Genomic DNA, 26,303 nt, shown 5'->3' with positions numbered 1-26,303 from the left:
TGTATCAATGTAACTTTCAGGAAGTAAACTTTCACTAAAAACCTTCCGCCAGAAAAAATAGTCCCTGACTGTGAACGGCAACAGAAGTTACATTATTACGCCATTAGATGAGTGAGTCACTCAAGTCAAGTCAAGTCACCTTTATTTATATAGCGCTTTTTACAATGCAGATTGTGTCAAAGCAGCTTTACATTGATAACTGGTACATTATTTTTGCTGCACAGCAGCTCTTCAAGAATAGTGTCAATGCAGGCAGATCAAAGCACTGTTGAATAAATGTTAAGAATACTGTTGAATATCAAATGTCAAGTCAAATGTCAAGTGTCCCCAACTAAGCAAGCCAAAGGCATCCGCAGCAAGGAACCCAAACTCCAACAGGTGACATCAGGTGGCAAACAAGTGGCTTAGGTGTTAAAATGGAGAAAAAAACCTTGGGAGAAACTAGTGCTTTGTTACGAATCAGGTTGCTATCATAAGTCTGATAGGATCGCAACAATCAAAGTATTTATTTCAGTTCCATCCAGTTGAGGATCGTATTCATCACGCCGGTATAGGTGGTTTGTTGAGGAACTGTGCTACTGGCTGTCGTGTTGATGATGTCTTCACAATGGATGATCTAGTTGACTCAGTAGTGAAGACTTTTACATTGAAAAGATGCTTTGACTAGCGCTGTCAGTCATGGGAAAACTGTTAAAAGGAGAAGACAATACATCAGACATTTAATCAGATTTTTTATTATGAACATAGGACTGACCTGAAGGAAAATGCTAAATCTGAATGCAGGTAATAAACTCGCTCAATTGATCTCTTTCTCACAATACTCTTCAATATAATACATTAAGCTTCAATGAACAATATCAATTGAGAACATACAGTTTACGTTGCTAAGGGTGGTTGCTAAGGGTGTTGTGTAGCGATACACAGAACCTTTGGGTGAAGCGGTCATAGTGAATAAAACACTGCTTTTGACCAATTAGAATCAATGACAGGAACTAACCGTTTTATAAGAGAAATTAGAGATTTGTAGTCATAAAATAAATAATACACAATAAAATTACAGGCATTAGCTGCTGTGCATAAAAATTACATTTTTTTTCAGGAAGCCAATTTATCTTTATTTCCAGTCACATTGCATGCCTAATGAGGGAAGCATGAATCTATTTGACATCTTTAGTGTCTTGGAGAAGCACACCATTTATTTCCATAGGAAAGTCCTTTTCATCCCCTTCACTGTGGAGACATGTTGGTGTATGCTGATGAATGCTGTATGTGGTGGTCACATCTTACCTTAGGCTAAGTAAGTGCACTAGAGTGAGGATACCAGCCTGATGAGCATGCATCAGTGCATACATGCTTCTGGACTCATGACGTTGTTAGATCATTTAAAGGTCACATGTATGGGTGGAGACGTAACATGTAGGGTGTCTGTTAATAGGTGTAAAATTATATTTCTATCAATATGCTCTACATTTATAACTATTTTTCTAGATTATTTTATGTAGTAAATGCAAGAAATGCTTTTTATTTTTTTTTTATTTTTTGTGTTTGAGAAACAGATCTGTTTCTCAAATTTGGCTGGCTTGTTAAGTTTATCCCACAGTCAGTATGTTAGACTTTCCCCTGATGGCTTAATAGGTTTATTTAATTGAAATTCATGCAAAGCGAGTTAAATCCTAGAGCTACAAACACATTTTATGGTTCAGTGAATCGTAATCATGTACTTTTTTCCAGAGAATATTGATAACGCATCAAAATAATCCATTCATTGTGCTTTCTTAAGCGTTTTGAGTTTTTCATGAGCTTGTCGGAACTATTTGATGGAAAAGACATTTGAAACCATAGCAGACATTTAATCCCATAATGCACCTCAGTAGTGTACACGCTAAAGAATACTCCTTCAAGTATACTATATCACTGGACTAAAGTAGGGAATAGTGAATGAGGGTATATAGGGGCAATTTCAAATTCAGCCAAGGTTTAGCATGGTTCAGTTAGACCATGTTGGTAAATATCACAACTACACCATTTTGGGAGCAAAAAGCATTTGTTTCACATTAGCTATGCTAACAGTTTACTTTTTCCAGGTAGTGTATATTCGATTAGTCTGAACGGCGTGCTAGGTGTCTGTTCACTCTTTGTTGAAGTAAACAAGAAGTTTCCTCTCAGATATGACAAGGAAAATTCAATATGGCTGACAAATCTGGCTGAAGCACCATTTATTTGAATATTTACAGTGAAAAGAAGATGTTAGTCAGGAAACACTTATAATCCTAGATAAGGCAAGTCTGTGTTACCATGATGCTCAACATTATTTTGATTGACCCGCCCCGTCTGAGCAATTACTCAGGCACTGCACTATTATAACCACTAGGGGGAGCAAAATACACACAACAAGGATATAACACTGGCTTCCTGTGCGTATGTCATTAAAACCAGATAACTAACCCTGCAATGATCAGATCAAACGATTAGATGGATATCAGGGTTTGAAGAGCCAACATCAACCATAAGCCTGAGTCTCAAGGATGTGGTGAGGCATCTGTGGGACATTGTATTTGCTTATGAAACATCACAACTGTTAGTTGTTGAAACTAATAAACAGCCATGATGTTTGAAACCAGCAGCCAGCAGAGTCGGGGCCAAATGCCTCTTAACACTCATGGAGTTTTGTTTTTGTCATGTTGACATGTCAAATATTTTAGGGGGAAATAACACAGAACATTTCATTACACTAAAGTGTTTGTTGTCTCTCAACACTATTTTCACTAAATATTCTATATAAGCCCTGGCACATGTCAGTTCATTTAGAATGCTGTGCTTCCCAGATATACAGAGGATAGTTTGCATTTGGAGCAATCCAAAAGGATGAATGCTTTTTATGTTGGGATGGAATTTGACTTCGGACTGTAGATATGGAATAATTGTTGTCTTCTGTTTTACTTCCTCTTGATGAACGTCTTGTCGGATTCACTCAATGGATCATGGGTTCTTTCTTTCGTCATTAATTGGACATTTTTATTTTCCTTTAAGGACCAAGAAGATAGAAATGTTACCTTTTCCTGGCATGTGTGCTACAATAGACTATTGTTTTTATTATTTCCTGATTTAGTCAGAGTGTTCAGATGATATGAATTACTTTACTTTACTTTATTAGAATGATTGTCTAAATTCATGGAACAACGATTCAATTCACATTTTATTCAGTTCAATCAAAGTGGTTAACTGAATAAAATATGAACTGCTTAAATGTAATTTTGAAATGATATTAATTATAATATTCTATTATTTATATTAAATAATTATATTATATTAATGTTTTCTCTTCATAATGTTAAATGTTTCAAAATACAGTACAGTCTATTAACATTTGTATCAAATTAATTAATAAAATACTTGTTTTATGTCTTTTTAAAAAGCTTTTACATGTTCCATTCTTCAGATGCTGTACTATTTTTTGTGTGTGTGTGTGTGTGTGTAGTAGAGCGAGCGAATGAGCAAGCAAGTAAAGGAATAAGTCATTGTCATTCAAACAATCAGGTCAAAAGAACGTTAACATGACTTTGTAGAAGGTTAGCTGTGTGTATGTGCGGCAATAATTCAAGGACAGCCTTTTTATCCTCTATCTCCTTAGCATGCGTCTGAAGTGTGTTAGAGTATTTACACACAACAATGACCTGGAACTGGATGGTCTTTCTCCTGCCTGATTCAGTGAATCAGAGCTTCATCTCTCTGTCTGACATCTTCATGCTGAGTTTACTAAACATCACTAATCAGTCAATACTGTTTAGCTAATAACAGTGCAGCGCGTGGTTGCTGTTTTGGCTTTGACGTTGTAGTAGTTGGCAGGAGGGTGCATTGCCCTTTAGGGAGGTTGTTCTCATCGAGTCCACCGTGTTCCTCATTTAAAATACAATGTATTGACACTGAAAAGCCAACACCCTTAAAGCTAGAAGCTTATCAGTTCTGTCATCACTTTTTAACAGTTCAATTTCAGTTCACCGGCCCCTTCCCCCCAAAACAAGTCGTAGTCCTGATGGATTTGTTCATGTCTGTTTAGAGTTTACTCTATCAACACTACACAGAACCAGCTGGAATGCACCCGAATTAATGTCATCCTTGACATAACCCTCTCCCACACCATCTCCAAAAAGAAATACTATGAATTTAACCTCAAAACAGGCTATTTTTGGTTGTTCTAAGGATTCTTCAGCTTTTCTATTATGGCTTTAAGAATGAATAAGCATATTTAAAATCAGGATTGGGCTAAATCTTTGGGCTAAGAGAGATAACCTTTACAATGGCTGTAGTTTTACCATAGTAAAGTGATGGTAACAGATGGTTAGGGGTCTTCAACCTTTTTAAAAGCTCTTGATGAAAAGACAGACAGAGCAGGGATCCTCATTTCATATTTTATAAAACGCAAGAGTTGCATTTAAGCTATTGATGTATTTACATTACTGTCCAAAAGATTGAGGGTGGTAAGATTTTTTTAAATGTTTTTGAAAGAAATCTCCTATGTTCAGCAAGGCTGCATTTATTTGATCAAAAATACAGTAAAAACAGCAGTATTGTGAAATATTATTGCAATTTAAAATAACTGATTTTGCTAAATATATTTGGCAAATATTCCTGTTATGGCAATGCAAAATTTTCAGCATCATTACTCCACTCTTTGGTGTCACAAGATCCTTCAGAAATCATTCTAATATGCTGATTTGATGCTCATAATATTTTTGTGGAAGCATTTTGTGTGATACATTTTTTCAAGGATTTTTTAATGAATAAAACAGCAGCATTTATTTAAAATGGAAATCTTTTGTATTATAAATGTCTTTACTGTCACTTCTGATCAATTTAATGCATCCTTGCTGAATAAAAGAATGAATTTTCTTTAAAAACAATCTTACTGACTCCACACATTTCAGTGGGACTGATCGAAAATCCATTAAATTCATCATTATTGAGTCATACTTTTATAAAACATTTTAATTTTTCAATACATGGGGGAAAAGCTTCTTAATTTAGCTTTGGTTGAAGTTGTATACATAATATTGTATTTTTGTGACACTTATTTGCAGTTTTTAACAAAAAATAATTTGAGATCAAACAATAAATGGTGGCCCCCATTCAGTAACTTTGTGGACCCCCTGGATAACCATTCATGTCCCATCGCATTCATAATACTTGTCTCCCCACCTCAATTAAAAAATAATAAGACTTTTGTTTTTTTATATATATATATATATATATATATATATATATATATATATATATATATATATATATATATATATATATATATATATATATATATATATATATATAATTATTATTTACATAATATAAATAAAAAGACAAGTCAGGACCAGGACCTTTTTTTTTTTCCTGGAAAAGTCATTAATGGCTTCAGTACTGACTGTTATTGGCTGGTAATATGTCATAAAATCTGTTCCTGGAATACATCAGCAGCATCTTGGACACATTGTTTTGGTAGATTCCGTTTGAGAGACAGGTGTGTGCCACACAACAGGCAGCAGGTGTAACAGAAAATTTATAGATTTTAATCTCATTATACTGTTGAGAAATAATTCTGCCCTAAGGCTACAGGAAAGCGTGTGGTTGGTGAGTTGATATTGAACGTAGATCGAGCAAAATAAGTCAACACAAAGCAAATTAGACAAAAACAAATGTACATTTGTTATAATAAGTGGTTACTGACCTGTAACACATTGCCCCTCACAGAAGCTCATAAAATGCACCTGTGTGAAACAGATTGAGGTCTTTGTAGACTGACTTTAACTATTTGTTTTGTTTTGTTTTGTTTTGTTTTGTTTTGTTGTAATTAATTGTGGTCTACCCACATTCTTTTTATGTATGGCTGATCACATCTGATAAAGCAACAAAAAAAGGTTGTCACACCTCTAACTGGTTCTTCACCTCCAGCTCAGTCCCATTTGGCAGAATATTAATGACAATCACCTGTCCCTCATCACCACTTTTGAGGAGGGATGACCACTTGGGGCAGTTGTGGCCTAATGGTTAGAGAGTCGGACTTGTAATCTGAAGGTCGTGGGTTTAATTCTCAATACCAGCAGGAAACGACTGAGATGCCCTTGAGCAAGAAACCTAACCCCTATGCTCCCTGGGCGCCCGCAATGAATGGCTGCCAAATGCTCCTAATGTGTGTGCACTATCTTGGAAGGGTTAAATGCAGAGGACAAATTCTGAGTATGGGTTGCCATATTTGGCCTTCACATCACTTCACTTCAATCAAGGAATGTATATATACCCATTCTCTTTTCCCCCTAATTGTCTTGTCTTGTTTGAGTATGACCCGCATGCTTTGTGTGCCACCATCTTCTTCACTTAAGATAAGCTAAAGAAAGTACTCCATCGTCTTCCACATTTTGGCATCCGCGAGTGGCTGGAATGAGGCGGCCTTGCTAGCAGCTTATCGCTGTGGACTGAATACTCACCTTTGTGCCCAGTTAGAGTGAGTTGTAGAGGATCGTTCAGCATTCCAACCATGTTGCAACCAGTTTGGTAAGCTGCAGCTGGGAACCCTCTTCAGTTAACATTGATTTGTCTCTCAATCACCTGTTGATGGCCCAGAAGAACCCATGCAAGTAGATTATTCACACTTACCTGCTTTCTAAACAACAGTGTTGTCTAAAATCCCGCCTTTGCTTGTACTGTGCTTCCTCCCAGCACCAACTAGCTGAGCGTCCAGTTCATTCGTCCCCGTCATGGTGAGTTGTCCCCGGCCAAGAAAAAACTAATGCATCAGGAACAGAGAACTGTTAGCTATCAAATTAGCCCTGGGGGAGTGGTGACACTGGCTAGAGGGGGCTCATCATCCTTTCACTGTGATCACGGACCATAAAAATCTGGAGCCCCTGCAACCATGAACCCATGTAATTAGTTGAAGCAGTTGAACCCACGATAGGCCCCTTTTTTCACCCGCTTTAATTTTTCTGTTTGCTATCATCCAGGGTCCTGTAACACCAAGGCAGATGTCTGAAGTTCCAGATCAATGAGAGGGACCTGCACCACTGTTCTTACCTTCTTCAGTGTTTGTCTGTCCTATTTGATGCACCCTGGTTGAGGGGATTGCCCAGGCCACCCTCCAGGAGCCAGCCTGGCAGGATGTCCTCATCGTTGCAGAAGGACCTCCTAGAAACGCTTCACTCTTCGCCAAGAAGTGATCCAGTTTGTCAGATTTTCTAAAGCCTGTAAAATGATTTGCTGAAGGGCTTACCAACTACTGCATTGCCTCAAACAGTCCACCACAGGGTTAACACCTTTTCAGTGCATACTTGGCTATCAACCTCCCCTTTTACCCCTCTGCTTCCTCCACAGAGCCAGTCAGTGATGCTGAAACCCCTTCTCTACTCTTGGATGATGGGAATCCATTTATGAGGTTAAAGGTGCTACAGAGGATGTTTTTTTTTATACATTTTTGCAATATTACTTGAAACTGTCTTTACTAACTGATAAAAGACTATTTATTAGGTGCACTGAAAGGAATAATATTAATATACATCATCTGTGCACGAGGTAGGGCCTTAAAAACATCAGCCAATCATTTATGCGATCATCGCGTAAACGATTGGCTCGTCAATCACTGCCATGAGGTTCCTTGTGAGAGACAACTGCAGATTATGAGTTACCTGCGGTGAGTCCGACATAATGAATCCACTAACACGACACAGCGAATGCCGGTGGTAAACACTCGTGTTCCAATACTCGTGCACGAGTTTTGGGAGGCGTTCCCTCGAAATGAGCTGTGAAGGAGGGGGGGTTGTTCTTACGCATGCAAACAGTCTTTGGTTTCTCAGTCGACGAAAAGATCCTCTGTAGCACCTTTAAGGAGATCTTGGATTTCCGGTGCCAAGGAGGTTTTCTCGAGTACTTGATTGACTGGGATGGATTTGGACCTGAGGAAAGATCTTGGGTGGCTTGAGATGACATCCTGGAAGAGGCCCGTCATAGTATCAGGTGCTGCCTGGCATATCTCCGCCTGGTTCTATGCTTCCAGCTCAGTTCCATTTGCCAGAATACTAGTGTCAATCAACTGTCCTTCATCAACACTTCAATCAAGGACTGTATATATACCCATTCTCTTTTCCCCCCTCATTATCTTGTCTCATTTGAGTATGATCCGCATGCTTCAATGCCCAATGCTATTATCTTTTTCACTTAAAGCAGAACTCAGTAAGATTTGCGAAGCTCCCCCTACAGGTTCCTTCAGTGAATCACACTGTCGTAAATACTCCAAGCGCAGCTCTGGACTACAACGACTACAACACTCACCAGCGCAGTAGTTTTGCAAAAACAGTACAAGAAATCTCGATGGAGGTGGGGAATTCTCGAAATTGTCTTATAAAGTCATAATATATACATTGTTTTTGAATTACCGTAAAGCATTTTGTCACTCTCGCGTGAACGTGAACATGAGGCGAGATTGTGTCGGGTCGGCGCAGCTCAATTTGCAAGTGCTGTTTTTGGCGTAGACGTGCCAGAGGGGGTTAGTGCTCGCCTCAAACACACCACTACAAGTCAATTAACCATCGTAAGGACTTAGAAAACTATTTATGAAGGTAAAAAAGTTACTTAGTTCTCCTTTAAGAAAAGTGCAAGAAAGTATTGTTATTGTGGACTGTGTTATATTATTGCTTTCTACTCACCTTCTTTGTCGTCTGCCTTCTTGTATATTGTGCCCGACTGGAATAAAGAGCATTTACTGCAATCTCCTCTGTTGTCTTGTTCATCACATGAAATATGCCTCTGTTGTCTTTTTAATCTATTTTCCACTTTTTTTTTTAGATTAATGAGGATGAAACAGCTTTAAATATAATATTGTATGTAAATATAAAGTATAACAGATATATCACAGGTGCTAATGAAGGGAAAAACTTTGTGTCCACTAAATTAATAAATGCAAATGTAGACAGCTGTAACTGCATAGAAGAACTTTGCATATAAATGTCTAAACAGTTTAATAGAGAGAATAGAATTCTACAGATTAATTTAATTTGCATTTTAAAGTGTCAGTACTTGTAAATTAGTGTCTGGGTGGAAAACATGCCCTAATAGACAGGCCAAAAAGAAAGCACTGTGCACTTCGACTGGCAAAATAAGCAGTTGGTAATTTGCATCATTATGGTTTAGCGAGAGGGTGTAGAGTTTTCAACCAAAAGCCAACTTTCCTTAAATTTGCTTTATTGTCAGGTTTTGTTCGACTGAGTGTTCCTTCTGTTTCTTTTGGCACATTTGAAACAGACGGTACAAAGTAGAACAAGTTCTTCTTCCCTACTTTCACCTGCGACAGCTGCTTTTAGTCTGGTACCTGACTGGTATGGAAATATATGATATGCAGAGGAATATATGCACTGCTGCATAAAAACAGTATTAAAATAAGCAAAGATACGGTATATGTCATATGCAAATATACCATCAGAAAAATACTTTTCTGTTATAATAACTTTCATTTGCGGTTTCTATGAGTGTGTATAATGTTTTTCTTTCTCTTTTTTCCTAGAAACATTAAAGTTCGCAGGCCAACGGGATTTTATCATAGCTTATCTCACAGATGAATCCAATAGTGCAAGGGATTCTTTGATGTGCTGAATAATGGTATGTGTTTTGCATGTTACATTAACAAAGGAATGTCCTTAGTAATAAATCCACAGATTTCATACTTTATCAATTTTCCCATCTAAAGAGGAAATCCCTTTAGGCATGAATGTGCTTGAGGGCTTATTCTCTATTAAGCTTCAGCTCACGCACATTAAACAGAATGTGAGAAGGAAAATGTTGAAATCCAGATTTGATTAATTCTTAAAAAATGTAATTCTGTGATCTCCTTGGGTGTGTTGTAAGCTGTTATGCAAAACAGTTGTTATATGATCTGAGCTGAAGTTTTCATGGTAAATTTGTACCTGCTTAAAGGTGCCCTCAAGTCAGCTAAAGACTGTCAGAAACAACCAAATGAATTCATTTCTGTCAAGATAACTGATTTACTTATACAGCATGTCTGTTGGTGACCTTAGCAACTTATATTTTATGGATATCTTGACAGTACAAACACACACATGCGTAAACACACCACTACTGCTCTAGAAATTGCTTTTGGCCTGTAGACAGCACAAACAGAATCAAGTCTCAGACACTGTTTTCTGAGTTCATTTCGTCTGAATCAAAGGTTTTCTTTTTAATGGTTTATAGCTTCTTTTTTTCTAGTATCATGTTTTGTTTACATCTTTGTAGTTTCTGGCTTATTAAGCATGCATTTTAAGCATTCATAAATATGGTATTTGGATACAAAAATTATATTAAACCCTAGGTTTTAAAATTAGGCCTAATTCATTTTCTTTTCTTAATTTCATTTGTTGTTGTTGTTTTTTAATTATTATATCTGTGGCAAAATATTTTAAAATATTACACATTTGTACTACACACATTTAATGTAATAATAGAAAAAAAATGTTATATAGGTTTTAATAGAGTTGTCAAAGTACCAAATACATTTTCATAATTCTTGGTATGATCGATACCATGGCAAAGACCATTGGAACAAACTCCCTTTAAAGTTGGCATGAAACAGAAGTTGCGTCTTTTCTTTCCTATTGTGGTGTATATCCAGTGCTGGGCAGTATTTATGATACATGTATTTCAAATACGTATTTCAAATATAAAATAGTATTTTATAATTTGTATTTGATAGGGCTGATGAAAATGGCTTTGTATTTTGTATCAAAGTGTTTTGTAAAAAAAAATATTGTAAAATACTTTGTAAGAAGTCTACATGATGACATCATAAAATGCAGCCTCTGATTGGTGCTTACTCAATAGTTTGTCCAGACTTGTTGAGTTCAGAACAAAGTATGATGCAAAGTAGGCCCTTCATTACCAAACATCAAATAACTAAATTAGGATACAATTATGAGTCATTCGCAAACTGTTAAACATTAAACTGTGGGTTACTTTAAAACTAACCTTCATCTGGGAGATCACAGGGATATGTGAATATTTGATCTGTTAAAATATGTAAAATTTTGCCGCTAAAGGTCGCTTATTCAGTCGCTTATCCTTGATTTTGTGGAATCATGGGATGTGTTGTCTTCACTTTTACAGCCAGTGGAAAAGAATTGGGATGGGACTCAGTCAGAAATCATGTTCATGGATGAAAGTATTAACATGAAGCAGAGCAGGGTCGAGTGATGTTGGAGCTGAATGAGACCGCTGGAGCAATTTGTTAATGAGAGACGAACGTGACGCATGTCTCCAGAGCAGTGGAACTTTTATTTTGCCACAGTCGCCAGTCTAGTATATGTAGGGTAACGCAGCACTGTTTATCATATTAGATACATTTGTGTTGAAAGTTGTTATGCTACTCTGCGTTCACTCAACGGCTGCTATGAGACACGATATTAGTCATGGTAAAACATGGTACTCACTGTAAATCATGAAAAACAAGATTTAAACAAGAATTAGTTTTCTTTGGTGTTTCTATGGTTTCTACAAAATAAAACCAGAAATCAAGGGTAACGCTGGTATGATGTCATTGATAGGCGACGCACAGACACAGCCCGAGTCCTGGTTAAAATTGCTTACTTCTCTGGATTTAAACATTCTTGAAACATTTGGGATAATGTAAGTACTCAAGTCAACAAAATATATAGCATTGTTCTAGTGTTTTTGGATATTTTAATCCACAAATTCTACTGTACATTGTGCCTTTAACTGGTTGCATATGTCAGATTTATTGCATGACTGAGGCAGAGAAAAGCTATCAAACAGCTATCAGTCAGTGTAATGGGACAGATCAAATAGGCTACTTGATGGAAGGTTTGCGATGAACTTGTAAAAGTATTTTTTAGTGTTTTTAAAATGCAAAAATAGTAGTTTATTTTGATATATGGTGTGGCAGCTGTACTTTGTAGTTTATTTTGATACACTTAAAATGAAGGTATTTGGTATTTTATTTTAAAATACATTTTGATGTATTTTTGACCAACTTTGGTGCTGGGTAGATTACTTAAAAATAATTTATTTGACTTTTTAATTCTAATACAATATATCAAACATGTAGCCTTTCAACATTTCTCAATTAAATAAACATTTTTAAAAGGGTAAAATGTAAAGTCAGTAATAAAATGAAGTAACAAAATGCACAAATCTGTTTGACATATTAGATTTATTTGTCCCATCCATTGCTATTATAGTGGTTATCACTATGTCAATGTCAATCATCACACTTTTGGGAGTTATTTTTTTTGTGGATTCATTCCCGTGTTGAAATGCAGTTGTCATTCCCGAGACTTAACAGTTTGTACATGACTGTTGGTCTTTTTAGCAGCATGAAAAAAAAACTTATTCAAATACTAAAAGAAATATATACAGAAAGCTTGCAAAAAGTGCTCCCTTGATAATCACTTTAGCTGGCGCTCATTTCATTTAAACTGAGTTCTGCATTCTTAAGAAAAATCACGTTATAATCTTGTATAGACATTAGCGGAGTAACCACAGGTATTAATCACCTTTATGTTTGACAACCAAAAACTGTCCAAATACTTTTAGTTTTAAACTGTATGTCAATTGTTTTATCATTTCAAACATGATTCAGTATTTTATTTGATGAGATGTTAAATTTTTAAACAAAATAAATGTCTGAGTGCATTTTACATGACTATATATAAGAATAATGACCTTTCTTTTGTGTCTGCCTCCACATTAATGGAATGGGAATCATATAGCAGGACGTGAAGGAATCTGTTAACCATCAGTCACTGTCTGGCTGTATCAAATTTTCTGTTAACTAAACAAAAATATCAAGCTCTCATCTCGAGCAGCTACTATGCTTTTAATATTATCTCCCATGTCATCATCACATGAATACAAATGCTGACAAATTTTAAGGATAATTGAAGAACTGCCAAAAACTGTGGGCTCAGCAGTAGCCTACATAGTGTGAAGTGAAAGTCTCAAGAGAAAAAAGGGAGGAGTGACAACAGTTAAGAGTGACCTGGTGAAACAAGTTTAGTTTTTTCAAGGTCATCTTTTTTCCATATACACTAAATCCGAGTCAAAGTTTGCTTTTAATAAAAATAAAAGGGATTTGAATTCAATAAAATACAAAAAGGATTTTTTATTTAATAAATAACATTATTAAATTGAATAATATCCAAGTCAATTTTATTTTAAATATTTTTTTATTAAAAAGAATCAATATACACCCTCATAAACGACCTCATAGTAAAATAAAATAATAAAATATACTCGAACATTCACACGTACCCAACTTTACAGCTATACACAAAACACGTTGTCAAGTTAAAATAGAAAGACTGATAGTATCATATTACAAAGTTTCTCTGTTTGCCCACAAAAGACGTGATTTGTCTGTTTGGTTTCATTACAGGCGCTTGAATTCAGTGTCAGTAACATGAGTTAAGAAAGAATTTGGTGCGTAGAATGGCTTGATGTCAGCAGCTGACCTCAGGTCGGAGCTGCTGGTAACAGGGGCCTTTGCTAGAGTCAGCCTGTCATATCTCATGCTGACTAGGCTTTTCCTGTGGGAATTCATTTGTATTTTGTGCCCACAGAACTCACAAGAGTTCAGTTAGGCCAATAGCAGTGTATAGTTTCAGGAAAACATTAGTGTTTTTTCTTGCCCCCTTAGAGTCTGTAGCATGAACTGATCATTCAGCTTGTCTGTTTTCGCTGTCACCCGCCTCCCCTCCTCTACACCTCTGTACCCTCCCGGGGGTAAAGAATACCTGTTGAGCTCAAACCAGGGTAGAAATGCCCATTAAACTGACTGAGAGCAGGCCCATTGTAACCTAAAGTGGAGTGGGAGGGTGATGGGGAAATGGATGGCGGTGGGGGCAGCGCTGATGCCCATTCGGACACCGTAGAGCTGGGGGAGTAGGTGCTAAAGCCTGTGTGCTGTGAGGCTCTCTGTGCTCCGTCCACTGGCAGACTGAGCGTAAAGGGACGACTCAGGGGATCTCCTTCCATGTCGAGAGAGCCAGACGTTACACCAGACATCTCAGTCAGGAAGTTGCTCAAGCATGGCGACGGACCCGTAGATGTGGGTGAAGGGCCCTTTTCAGGCGAAGTGGAAATGTCAACGGCAGGATTTTTCGGGCTGCCCCTGCCATTACTGTCTCCTGACTCAGAGTTCAGATTCCCTCCAGAACTGCTCTTCTCTGGGAGGCTGTCAGACTTTCTCTTCCTCTTGCGTCTGAAGTTGCCGTTGTCAAACATTTTTTCACAGTTCGGATCTAAGGTCCAGTAATTGCCCTTACCTTTAAAATGAGAAGTAAATTTCACATTAAATAAAAAATATATATATACATATATTTTATAATAATTAATTATTTAAAAAATATATTTAATATTTATATAAATAATATTTAAATGACAAAATAATTTGTAATGTGTATATACAGGCCTAGTTTATTAATATATTTATTTATTTATAATATAAAACACAAACAATAATTCAGTCATTTGTAATGTTTTTTAAAGAGTAATAATTAAAGACACTCACCTGGATCATCTTCATCTCGTGGAACCTTTTTGAAACAGTCGTTCAGTGAGAGGTTGTGACGAATAGAGTTCTGCCATCCCGCTTTGCTCTTGTTATAAAAAGGGAAGTTGTCTGCAACATACTGATAAATCTGACTTAGAGTGAGGCGGCGATCCGGTGCACCATGAATGGCCATCGCAATAAGAGCAGAGTATGAATAAGGTGGTCTGACCAGCTTCATAAGATCCTCTTGAGAGGGCATAGAGAACCAGCTTAGATCACCAGCAGGACCACCTGGTGCCCCAGGTCCCAAATAGGGCCTTTGCATGCCGTAGTGCTGGGGAACAAAAGAAGGTCCTGGAGGGCCAGGCGCTCCACCCAGATAAGGAGCGCTGTTCATCCCTGGGCTGTTGAACCACAGGTAGGGGTTAGGCGATGAGGCAGCATAGTCTCCGAGTTCATATGAGGAAGGGTTCGTTCGCTGTGGACTCGGCAGTGATGGAGGAGGATAGTAGCTATCGCTGTACAGACTCAATTCTGGAGGTTCCTGTCCCAAGCTAGGGAACTGAGGCCCACATCTCGTTGGAGACTGACCTTGAGATTCATAGGATGTCATTGCTTGGTGATCCTGATGGTGCTCCACTTGGGATTAAAAAGTCTTTCAGGTGTTTTTCTTCTTCTCTCTCTCTCTCTCTCTCTCTCTGATCTGTTCTTCTTTTTTTACCTTATGGTCTAGGAATATTTCAGGAGCTCTGGCGTTGTCCTGCTTGTGTCCTCTCTCTCAAAGCTATTGTGCTTTCTTCTGCTGTATCAACATTGTCACCTGTTGCACCTGTTTTATTTATGAATATTTAGCACCGCCTCAGTCCCACCTTATTGAATGCTTCCACGTGTTTAGGCTTTTCCTGACACAGCCCACATAACCACCCACACACCCACCCACCCTTCCACTCCTCTTCACACAAACCAGCAGCACCACCATCACCTGAAGAGTTTAACCTGACACACTGGAATTTTCTGTTACAACCAAAAACCTACAACCTAAAATTCCAGGGGGAAAAATACATCTATAAAAGTCTTTGGAATATTGTATGTGGAGCAAGCACTTTTATTTTTGAACTTTTATAATTAATTTATTCACGAAAAAAAAAATAGAATGGTGTTGTTTACAGTCAATGCCGTCATCGTATAATTCTCCTGTTAAAATGCATCTCCTTTAAAAGTGTTGGTAACATTTTATTTTACACACATTTATATTTATATATTATAGCGTACAAAAAAAACTTTTTAGCAAAGAGATGTATAAAATATTGTTTGCAAATTGTATTTATGTACTAATTTTTTTTTTTTGTATGTTTGTTTATCCACGCCGGGACGTAATGACGTAAATTAATCGATTAATCGTTTTTAAGATGAGGCTTCCAAAGAAAGCGAAATTTATATTCGAGTTGATTACACAAGGTGAGCGTGCACGCGCGAGAGAGCCGTTAAATCTGCGTGTCGCGTGCATTGCTCGAGCTGTCGCAACAAAACAAGAAACATTAAAGATTGTCTGTAGTTCGCTACATTACCAAGGTAATATGCTTACGTTGTGAATTTCTACTTACATTAAATATATATATATTTATTAACGTAATTTAAAGCACAATTTCTTTGCCCTGAGGAAGCCAGATTATTTGAATGACGGGTGACGAAAAACGAACTGATTATGGATTTTTACAACTTGCTCTTATTTAATCCATCATGAAACTGTAACTAACGTTAATTTAACATGAGAGATTAAGTAGCCTAAAAACAATCCAGCGGGAGTTACGGAGTTTGCTGGTTTTTTAGATGTCTGAAGATATTTCGAGTGCGCAGTTATGTGAGGACTTGGGTCGTGAGAGTTTACAACTGAACCAACATTTGGAGAAGATGACAGAACAAATGGAAAATATTTCAGGTAGACTAGCAAACTAATAGTGCATTCAATATAATAGAAATGCTAAGAAGAAAATTGTACTGTGTCAATAATAATTTTCTTCGCCCTCAGTGAATTTGTCTTGGATGGCCTATGATATGGTTGTACTCCGCACCAGTCCAGATCTGGCTGAATCCCTGAAGAGTCTGGAGAAAGAGTTTCTTAAGTGCAAAGATGTCATCTGTGGTCCCACAGATGGACAAGCTAAAACATGTCATCCTGATGCTCAAGAACATACTATCCCCCAAGAATAGATTAAAGTTTCAGTTTAGAGACCTTTAATGTTGTTAATATTGTTATGTGGTTAGATTAGCCAGGGTTATTCGATGTTGCCATATTTGTGATTATATATTTTTTTGCACTCACAAATTAATAAAAATATCAACAAAGCAAACATGCTGATTGTGAATCTGATTAATGACGTTAACATGCAAAAAGGGGACTTCTGAATGTCCTGCTTTTTGTATACAGATTTCAGTGTTTGATCATTTATTTGGAGCAATTTGCTAAACCGTTTTACAAATCCTTTTTCTGAGCTTCATGAGGTTTGTAAAAATTGTTGCATTTAATATATAATGCTGTTTTTCTTCATTTTTAGATATTCTTATTTTGTGTGTTATCTCTTTCAGAGACCTTATTTTCATTATCTTACTTCTGTGTAATGGACTTACAGATGGAGTCTGAGGGAAATGCCACAGAGAACAGCGAACACGGAGCCTCAGCTGGCGTAGATTATATCTTGAAGCAGTTGGATTTAATGTCAGAATTTATGGACCATTTGGAAGGTAAACTATGGTCAAAGTTTTTTTTTTCTTTTTTCTTTAAGCATATTCAGTGACTGTTAGTGACAGTTGGACCTAATAGTCCCAGCCTTACTTTCTTTAATATTTAACCTTATGAAATGTAATAATAATGTACAATTTGGAAAGTCATCACCACACACTCATGTATGGTGTACTGGCAATTTAATAGTTCCTCTTTTTAGCGCTGGCAGAAATTCTTCTGGTGGCTTTCAAATGGGTATTACTTGAACAAATTTAAAAGAAAATGTGCCATCCTTGCCAAGGGTGGCAGTTAGCGAGGAGTCAGAGCTAAGACATTAATCTGTGCCCGCCGTCAGTGCTAACACAAACATATCAGCACTCAAAACATCCCCCAAATCCTCCAATCTGTCAATAATGCATTTTATTGTGTCATAGAGACATGAAGTTTGGCAAGAAAACATGTTGGCTGCATCTATTGCTGAGCCCTGCATATCCAGTTAAGCATGAGCATCTTTGTGTATTTCAACAGTTACTTGCATCTGTGTTGTCAGCTCTTTTGTGGATTATCAAGCCCTGCTATAGCTGTATTTTAGATTGATTACTGTAAAATGAAAATTAACTAATAGATTTATTTATTTATTTATTTTTTGATGTACGTTAACAGTAACCTTTGCATAATACATAACAGAATCCTTCTATTTATATACTTTGATTACAGTAAACATAACCTGTTTGTGCTGGTTATGTTTCAGTCAGTCAAAATGGAATAAGAGGGTCTCTTCTTGTGTTCTTCTTGCTGCATGTTCAACCACTATACCCTTTGTTTTCAGTGAAGATCCAGCTGCTGCAGTGTAACCTGACCGTGTGCTTCACACACCCTGAAAAAATGGCGTGCCTCCAGACTGACGTGGAAACCCCAACGTGGTTAAGCCGTGCACAGACGATGGAAGACTAAATATGTAACTCAAAGAAGTACACTTGTAAGGTGGAGTTTACTATAATATACTTAAAAAGTACAATTTAATAGGCCACATTAAGACAAAACACTAAAATCATTAAGAATATTTAAGTTAAAAAAAGACAAATGTAAAGCCTAAGAGTTGATTAGTTGCCTCTAGCTAACATTGAGTGTAAGAATATCTCTTGATTTTAACATTGAAAGTGTTTAAAAATATATCTTTAATTTAAAAAGTGTAGACAGTCCTGTTTGATTGAATCAAACTAAATACGATTTATTAATTTAGTCATGTGCTGTGTTATTTTTTTCTGAAGGAAAGATGAGAGCTTACATATCCTGGCATTGAATGCCAACATTATAAATGCTCAATATCCAGACAAAGTGTCTGAATTCCATGAAAATCCTTTTGATTCTGGAACCCAGTCAGAATTATGATGATAACTGGGTATAATTTATAAGATTGTCCTGTGGGTCAAAAACCTGCTGGGTGCATAAGACAGCACTGCCGCTGAGGTCCAGCTCCACGCTCCAGTCCATCTATCAGAACGAGTGGGGTCTTTGAGTGGTGCGCGACCATGTCCATGACACTGGAGAAATTCTGTGACACACATGTAGTTGATGGATTGAGTGAACTTTGAATCTCACTGAACCAATGAAATTCACCACAGCTGATAATCTAATACACAGTCTTTACTCTTTGCAGTTACTGTGGGTTTTTATTTAACCCTATGAATCTTACCGTATATTTGATACATGCATTTCTAAGGCCTCTAAATTATCAACATGATTGAAACTTTGCTGACTGATAACTTTTTTAGCATACTTTTTAGACCTTTTAGTATAAATCTAAAGGGGCGTTTACACAACACCGTTTTCAACTAAAAACGTATTACGTATTTTGGCCATTCATTTACACCATTATTATCTCTGTGTAAATTACGAAAATGTGAATTTGTGAAAACGATGACATCATGCATATTACTTGTTCAGTTGTGTATTGGTTCTTTACAAAGTGACATTGCCAACTACTGGCCTGGCATGCATAATACAGTTTTTAGTTGTTTTCACTGATCCGTGTAAATATTGACAACGTTGCCGTCTGTATGCAAAACTTTTCAAAATCGCAAAGGAAAACCTTTTCAGTTTTTAGTACATATTTGTTGTATAAACGTACACAAAAAACATTCCCCTCAGGTTGTGGTGTCTTTTTGCTGTGAAATCTTTCCTGAAGAATTACTTAGGGACCATTTACGACACCGTTTTCAACTAAAAACAGAAAACTTTTTATGTGTTTTGCCTAACATCTGAAAACGAGATTCAAAGTGCAAGTTTTTTTAAATTATACCATTATCGTCTATGTGTAAACCTTGGGAGGCAGGCATGCCAACAAGTATTCTAAAGACCACAGTCTCTAATGTCAGTCGCCAGTGCGCCTCTTGAGGCTAGGGGAGTTTGCAACACTGAAAACGGTGTTGTAAATGTCAGACAATTCTTTAGTGAAGATTTCACAGCGAAAAGACACAACAACCTGAATGGGAATGTTTTTAGTGTATAGCGTTCAGTCTATAGGCACGTAGCTTTTCTCTTTACAAAGTGGCCAACTACTGGCCTGGCATGCATAATACAGCATTTTTAGTCATTTTCACAGATCCGTGTGAACGGGGATCAATTCGGCAATATTGCCGTCTGTATGCGAAAAACACAAAGGAAAAACGTTTCCGTTTTAGTACATCATTGTCGAGTAAACATACCCTTAGTAGTAATATTTCAATCAAATGATACATCAGGCTTTTGAGGAACATTTATTTGTAGGTATATCTTCATTGTATTGCATTATATGTTTTGCCCCCCACAATAACAAAGCTTTAATCATAAAACTAAGCATTTCTTACTAAGATATTATTGAGAGAGAACTGATATTTATAAGCATTTTATGTAAGTAGTCTGCTATACTGTTATAAAGATCTGACTGATTACAAGTTTGGTTTAAAGGGTTAGTTCACCCAAAAAATGAAATTTCTGTCATTAAGTACTCACCCTCATGTCGTTCTAAACCTGTAAGACTTTAGTTCATTTTCAGAACACAAATTAAGAATCCAAAAGATTTTTTATCTCCCATAAAAAGCAACAAAATTACCACATTCAAGATCCAGAAAAGTAGTAAAGACATTAAAATAGACAACGTGACTACAGTGGTTTAAACTTAATGTTATGAAGTGACAAGAATATTTTTTGTGCACAAAAACAAAACAAAAATAATGACTTTATTCAACAATTTCCTCTCTACACTGTCATTTTCCTACGCAGTTTACATTGAAGACACATTGCAGAGCTTCCGTGTTCCACGTCAGAATGCTGACTCTGTACTGGCCAGCTCCTGCATCAGCATCATACGCATGCGTCGTGGTGCTCACATGAACAGTGTCAGCCAATACTGAGCCGGCTTTCGAACGTAAACACGGAACCACTGCACTGCGTCAACTGAGTAGGAGACTAAAGGGGCTCGCACACCGGACATGAAGCTCAGCTTCACATTGTTTTCTATTGTTTTCTGGGCACCGCGGACAGGCGGCGAATATCGCCGCCAGTGTGCGTACACTCATAGAAAATAATGTGTTCGAATTTTAAAAACGTGTCGTGGCGCTGCACGGCGCGGCGCTGAGCTTCGCGTCCGGTGTGCGAGCCCCTTAACAGGGTAGAAAAGAAATTGTTGAATAAATTAACTATTTTTTGTTTTGTTTTTGCGCACAAAAAGTATTCTCGTTGCTTCATAACATTAAGGTTGAACCACTGTAGTCACGTTGACTATTTCTATTTTAACGATGTCTTTACTACTTCTCTGTACCTTGAATGTGGTAATTTCGTTGCTTTCTAGGGGAGATAAAAAACCTCTTGGATTTCATCAAAAATATCTTAATTTTTGTTCCAAAGATGAACGAAAATGAACTGCTCTATTTTAAAAAAATCTTACGATTGTTTTATGTCAGGCTTTACAGGGTTAATCAGGACATCATTCATGACAGACGTTTCTGTCAGAATCAACAAATATCATTACCTCAATGCCATTTAGGCCTGTGCCCAGGGAATATCCATCACTGTTTCCAAGGAAACGGATCTGGATGTTATACACTTTTTGCTGGTGCAGCACCATGAGTGTGTAAGGCTGCTCTGTACAGCCCTTTGAGCTGTCTCTCACCAAAAAAGTGCCATCCTAAAAAAAGACAATGTCCATCATTAGTATCACACAGTATGTGTCTTCATTTCACAATACACTTGCTTTCTCTATTTTTCCCCTTTTTCTCATATATAGAGCAAAGATAATTCCAATTAATTCTCTCACAAAAGCTTATTTAATCCACATTTTATAAGAATTATTTGAAGGAAGGGATACATTTGAGATTAAATTAAACATTCTATTAAGTGGTGGAACTCACTTTATTCACTTGTCTGAGAGAGACTTCGGCCTCTGCTCGTGTCATTTGTCCCACATACCACTGTGGATCCATGTCCTGAGTGCATAAAAAAATTCAGTCTTTACACTGTGGTCACTCTCATTATTACAGTAGGAAACACATTTTGTTGTTTTTGTGAGGGGAATCAATGCACAAGACTTTGCACTTTTATTTCCTGTTTAGCTGCTTTTTTTTTTTTTTCCTTTTCAAAAAACAAAAACAAAACACAACACTGCCATCTTGTGGTTGTCAAGTCTATCTGCATGTTTTAGGTTTGTAGATGGTTTATGGGTTTGTGAGAGGTCTGCTATCATGATTCTAGGTAGTGATTGCACTAACCTGTCCCATCAACACATTTAAAGGTGGAGGAGGAGGTAAATCATCCCTCTGTTGGATGTCAAACCTGTGTCGAAGATTAAGTATATATTATATATATATATATATATATATATATATATATATATATATATATATATATATATATAGTGAAATATAATACACACACACACACAGTACTGATCAATGCAGTTGTTAATAAGTTGTTAATAAAGATTCTTACCTTTGTGTGGGAAATGTTGCTGATTTAGAAGCCATTGGTAGGGTGTTTCTTGCTATATGGATAAAAATTTTCAAGTTAAAATAGATGTTTAGCGATTTCCATACAATACAGAAGGTTTTAAATGTAAACTGAATGGTACCTGATTTGCCAGTATCTTTTTTTGACTGAGTAGATGAGCCAGGTTTCTTACTGCGATCTACCTTCGGCACAGCTGGACCAGGTTTGGCTGTGGATATGATTTGCAGAACATTCAGACATCATACTTTCATATTAGAGGAATTTTAAATTCAACTCACTCACATTGATTTGGGGGAACAAAAGGCCTGTGTGGAGAGGGATCCGGTCGTGATGGAGGCTTAGATATCTGAAAGTAAATACAGTCTTCTTGTGCATGACATTACAACATTTACAGTAAAATAAGTTTGAGATTGTTTAAAGATATTTACTTACATTCATAAGCCCTCTGGCAAGAGATGTTGACCTGTTGTCTTGGGGTGGTCTTGCAGAACCACGTGGGCCGCTGTCTACACAGGGCCACAGAATAGAATGGGTGAGTGAATCTTAGTGAATTAACATGGATTATTTAGTTTATGCGCATATCGATTTGTGTTAGCATTATGAGTTACCTAAATAATCTCCATCACCCAGAGGTTTGGCAACACGAAAGTGAGTTGGTACTTCAGAGGGTATATCACTAGGCGGTGGTTCATAGTCATCATCAGAATCCACATTATCACAGGATGCTGCGCATATGTAATTGTCTTCACACTCATTCATATCTGGCTCCTCATAGTCATTGTCACTTTCTTCTTGGTCCTGGAGGAAAAAAAAAAAAAAATTGCATTTAATATTAATGTCCAAAAAGGGTGTTGTGAAGACTTTTAAAAAGTATAACAGCAACTTACAAATTCATCAGAATCCCAACCTCCTGGACTAGGTTCTGCTTTTTTGTCGTTTTTCAAAGAAAATATAGAAACATTTTAAGTTGTGTGTGTAATTTGTTAAGTATAAGTTGTTTATATAGATGCACAAAAGTTAGTTACCTTGGTTTGGAGGCATCCGATGATCGGATCTAAAACGTTTGAAATGACAAACTCTCAAACATGTAGAAAAAGTTAAGTTTTGTTACAAAGATTAATTAATTTTGAAGTACTGATGTTGCTTACCTGTGAAACAGACTCTTCTTTTGTTTGTTATTCTGGTTAATATCTTTGCAGATCTTTGTGATAAATCTTCCAAATAGTAAAACAAAAGTAAATAAATATATAGCAGTGATTATTGCAGCTAAACAAACATTTGATGTTTTTTTCTTAATCAATATTTGATGGTGGTGAGTCACTTTGTACCTTTAGGTGACTCAGAATGCAGTCTGCAGGCTTTTTTATTGTCTTTGTTATAATCTATTTTAGCATTTCTGTAGCTCAAACAATAGAGCATGGTGCTATCAACACCCATATCAAGTGTTCGATTCTCAGGGAATGCATGAACTGACTAAATAAAGTAGGCTGTATTTCTTAAATTTTGGATAAAATTATCTGCTAAATCAGACAGAGCAGGGCCAGCAGGCACATCCCCTTCCCAGCTGAAAAAAAGTACAAAGTGCTCTATTTTCGTGCATTAATTTTATACTTAACATAAAAAAAATTCTTTAGTACTTCTTAAGATAATCTAAAAAAAAACAAGTGTACTCAACTGTGCTATTTTGAGACACCATGAATGTGAACTAAAATGTGCTTTTTAACATACTCTCTGTGTTAAAAAAAAAAAAATTCTTTAGTTACCACTTGTAGTACACTTTGTATAAAAAATGGGTTCAAGTGTACTACAAGTGGTGACAAAATACATTTTATACATAAAACAGAAATTGCGATATGGATATGGAAGTGTACTTTTTTTCACCTGGGTTTGCATGTCATGATTTTGCAGAGTTAGACATGTTCCTGGGTCAACATATTTTATTGAGGCTGGAACAACATTAAGGTCCAAAAATGTAATCATAACCATAACCATATCCCTACCCCTAAACCTAACTCTTTCCCATTAGTTATTCCTAAAATCAGATGGAAATGATAGATAAATAACACTGATGTAGAAGCACCTAACCCTGGTTGTAAGCCTAAACCTGACATAAATTGTAAACTTGTCCCTCAAATAGGATTGATTAATTTGAATGTTGTTCCAGGATCAACAAAGATGTTGATCCAGGAACATGTTGCACTTGGTGAAATCATGTTCTGCCATTCCGCTTATTCAGCCAATATGTTTCATTTCTACATTTTGTCATCTCTGTGTTATCTTCTGCCTTTTGAGCTTAAAACTTACGGGATTTGTGCTGTGGGGAACTTCTTAATGTCCTTATCAGTCATATTCTAGAACAAGACAGAAACAGGAATTGTTTGTTCACTACTGATTTGGCATGTTTAAGCACATTTCAGAGCATACTCCATATTTATACAGTACTGTGCAAAAGTCTTAGGGATGTTAGATTTTCCACCAAAAAATGTTTTAAGATTGTGTCTTTTTCTTTAGTGTGCCAGAAATCAGTTTATGTTTCCAAACTTTACTTATGCATTTAATTGTAATAATCGAGCATGATTTTGTATACACAAGGAGTCCATCAACAGATCACATAGAAATATCAAGTCGATCTGGGATTACATGAAGAGACATAAAAAAGTTAGAGAGACTCAATTTCATGGAAGAAATCTACCTGCAAAACTTCAGTACTGTGAAAAGTTTAAGGCACTTGTAAAACAAAATACATTATGGGGATGTTTTAAAAAATAATGTCATATTTATCACTTAATTTTACACCTTTTTAAGTTTTAAGTTCTTAATTTTACACCAGTTTTTAAGCTAGCTTGGCAGGTAGGTTTTTCCAAGATGCTTGGAGAAGTTTCCATTGTTTTTTATGGATTTAGTATCTGTTCATGTAATCTCAGATGGACTCAATGGAGAGATCAGATCTCTGTGTGGACAGTGCCGTCTGTTGTCGTACTCCTTGTGCATGCAAAAATCTCACTGGATTATTAAAGGCAAAATTTATGTTTGGAAATTCATTTTGAATGTACATTGAAAATGTAAAAGTATATTTCTTACTGGCACACCAAAACAAAAGATAAATAACCACCTTTAAACTTTTTTTGAAGAATCTAAAGTGCCTAAAAACCTTTGCACGATACTGTAAATAGTTCAGTGATGATTATATGCAGTACAAGTGCATGCAGTAGTTTAAATTGGAAGTAAGGTCTGAGTTGTAGTATATTTGTTATAGAGAGACAAAAAGACTGACCAAGAATCGTGAACCACTCATATTGCTTTTCTTCACCACCCTGTCACACCCCATCAGTTTCATCTGAAAACAGAAAAAAAGTGTGATGGCTGAAAACTGCTCTGTAGTCACACTTCACACTTAAACTTAGCCATATACTTTTGAAAGTTTTGAATTTTTAAAAAGCACTTTTTGACAGTGCAATTGCCAATGATTGTAAGACAAGGCTATACATTAGATGATGTTATCAGAAACATTTCAAAACCTTTAAATAGACGTGTTTGGAAAACCACATTGCGTGGCAGTCTATCAGCTGCACTTGAAGCACTACAACTGAAGAGCAACAGTCATACTATAAAAAAAGATCTACAAAGATTACCCTCCCAAAGAGCATTCAGAGTCTGCTAGAAGCCTCATTATTATAAAAACCTTAATAATATCTGTCAACATGGGGGTTACATGAGAAACTTTACAATGTTAACAACTGCTTTCAAGATATTTCCTGTTTAATTGAATGCATCTTGCTCTTTTGTCAAAAGAAAAATAAGATGAACTCACTTTTTTGAGATAGTCAGCCAAGTTTCCAGAGTTCCAGCACATCACCTCTGACCTGGTTGGTAGACTTTCATAACTCATTGTGATTGGAATGGTTGTTTTTCTAATTTAGTGGAAATTGACTGTTCTACAGTTGCAGATGCTTCTTGCTGTTGAGTTTTTCTATTAGACTCTATCTATGATGATGGATAGCTCTGATGAAGACTGCAAGCCGCTTGTCTTGCTTGTGGCTAGTTGGTCTGAGTGTG

At 36.5% G+C, this 26,303-nt stretch overlaps 3 protein-coding genes across 4 annotated transcripts; 1 reads left to right on the top strand and 2 right to left on the bottom strand.

The window, feature by feature from the left end:
• Nucleotides 1–559: 559 nt before the first annotated feature.
• lcp2b (lymphocyte cytosolic protein 2b) lies at nt 560–26,303 on the bottom strand. 2 transcript variants are annotated; one of them, XM_067377464.1, is made up of 16 exons: nt 26,059–26,303; nt 25,522–25,584; nt 24,552–24,598; nt 23,396–23,461; nt 23,273–23,301; nt 23,135–23,172; nt 22,856–23,045; nt 22,680–22,753; nt 22,530–22,593; nt 22,369–22,455; nt 22,230–22,281; nt 22,010–22,073; nt 21,653–21,727; nt 21,274–21,429; nt 18,699–18,816; nt 560–687 (listed from the first exon to the last, which is right to left on the bottom strand). In XM_067377464.1, the coding sequence occupies exons 1-16, from the start codon at nt 26,134–26,136 to the stop codon at nt 677–679; spliced, it is 1,212 nt and encodes a 403-aa protein (XP_067233565.1). In that variant the 5' UTR covers nt 26,137–26,303; the 3' UTR covers nt 560–676. The 2 variants fall into 2 exon arrangements, with proteins under 2 accessions (XP_067233565.1, XP_067233646.1); XM_067377545.1 differs by having other exon boundaries at nt 23,135–23,169.
• Nucleotides 13,242–15,438, bottom strand: foxi3b (forkhead box I3b). Its single transcript, XM_067377337.1, has 2 exons — nt 14,558–15,438; nt 13,242–14,312 (listed from the first exon to the last, which is right to left on the bottom strand). Exons 1-2 carry the CDS (start codon nt 15,150–15,152, stop codon nt 13,747–13,749), a joined length of 1,161 nt encoding a protein of 386 aa, XP_067233438.1. The 5' UTR covers nt 15,153–15,438; the 3' UTR covers nt 13,242–13,746.
• syce3 (synaptonemal complex central element protein 3) lies at nt 15,493–18,692 on the top strand. Its single transcript, XM_067377659.1, has 2 exons — nt 15,493–16,478; nt 16,569–18,692. Exons 1-2 carry the CDS (start codon nt 16,370–16,372, stop codon nt 16,748–16,750), a joined length of 291 nt encoding a protein of 96 aa, XP_067233760.1. The 5' UTR covers nt 15,493–16,369; the 3' UTR covers nt 16,751–18,692.

The sequence above is a fragment of the Chanodichthys erythropterus genome, chromosome 1, assembly GCF_024489055.1.
Source record: "Chanodichthys erythropterus isolate Z2021 chromosome 1, ASM2448905v1, whole genome shotgun sequence".
Lineage (NCBI taxonomy): Eukaryota > Metazoa > Chordata > Actinopteri > Cypriniformes > Xenocyprididae > Chanodichthys > Chanodichthys erythropterus.
This window is presented reverse-complemented; position numbering and strand designations above follow the sequence as displayed.

Coding starts and splice junctions, on each gene's coding strand:
- foxi3b (XM_067377337.1), bottom strand. CDS start 15,152: ATGACATCCTATGAATCTCAAGGTCAGTCTCCAACGAGATGTGGGCCT. Junction 14,313..14,557: donor ACGAGATGAAGATGATCCAG/GTGAGTGTCTTT, acceptor CTCATTTTAAAG/GTAAGGGCAATTACTGGACC.
- syce3 (XM_067377659.1), top strand. CDS start 16,370: ATGTCTGAAGATATTTCGAGTGCGCAGTTATGTGAGGACTTGGGTCGT. Junction 16,479..16,568: donor ACAAATGGAAAATATTTCAG/GTAGACTAGCAA, acceptor CTTCGCCCTCAG/TGAATTTGTCTTGGATGGCC.
- lcp2b (XM_067377464.1), bottom strand. CDS start 26,136: ATGAGTTATGAAAGTCTACCAACCAGGTCAGAGGTGATGTGCTGGAAC. Junction 23,462..24,551: donor TTCCCCACAGCACAAATCCC/GTAAGTTTTAAG, acceptor ACTATTTGGAAG/ATTTATCACAAAGATCTGCA. Junction 21,430..21,652: donor CTCTCAGACAAGTGAATAAA/GTGAGTTCCACC, acceptor GTCTTTTTTTAG/GATGGCACTTTTTTGGTGAG.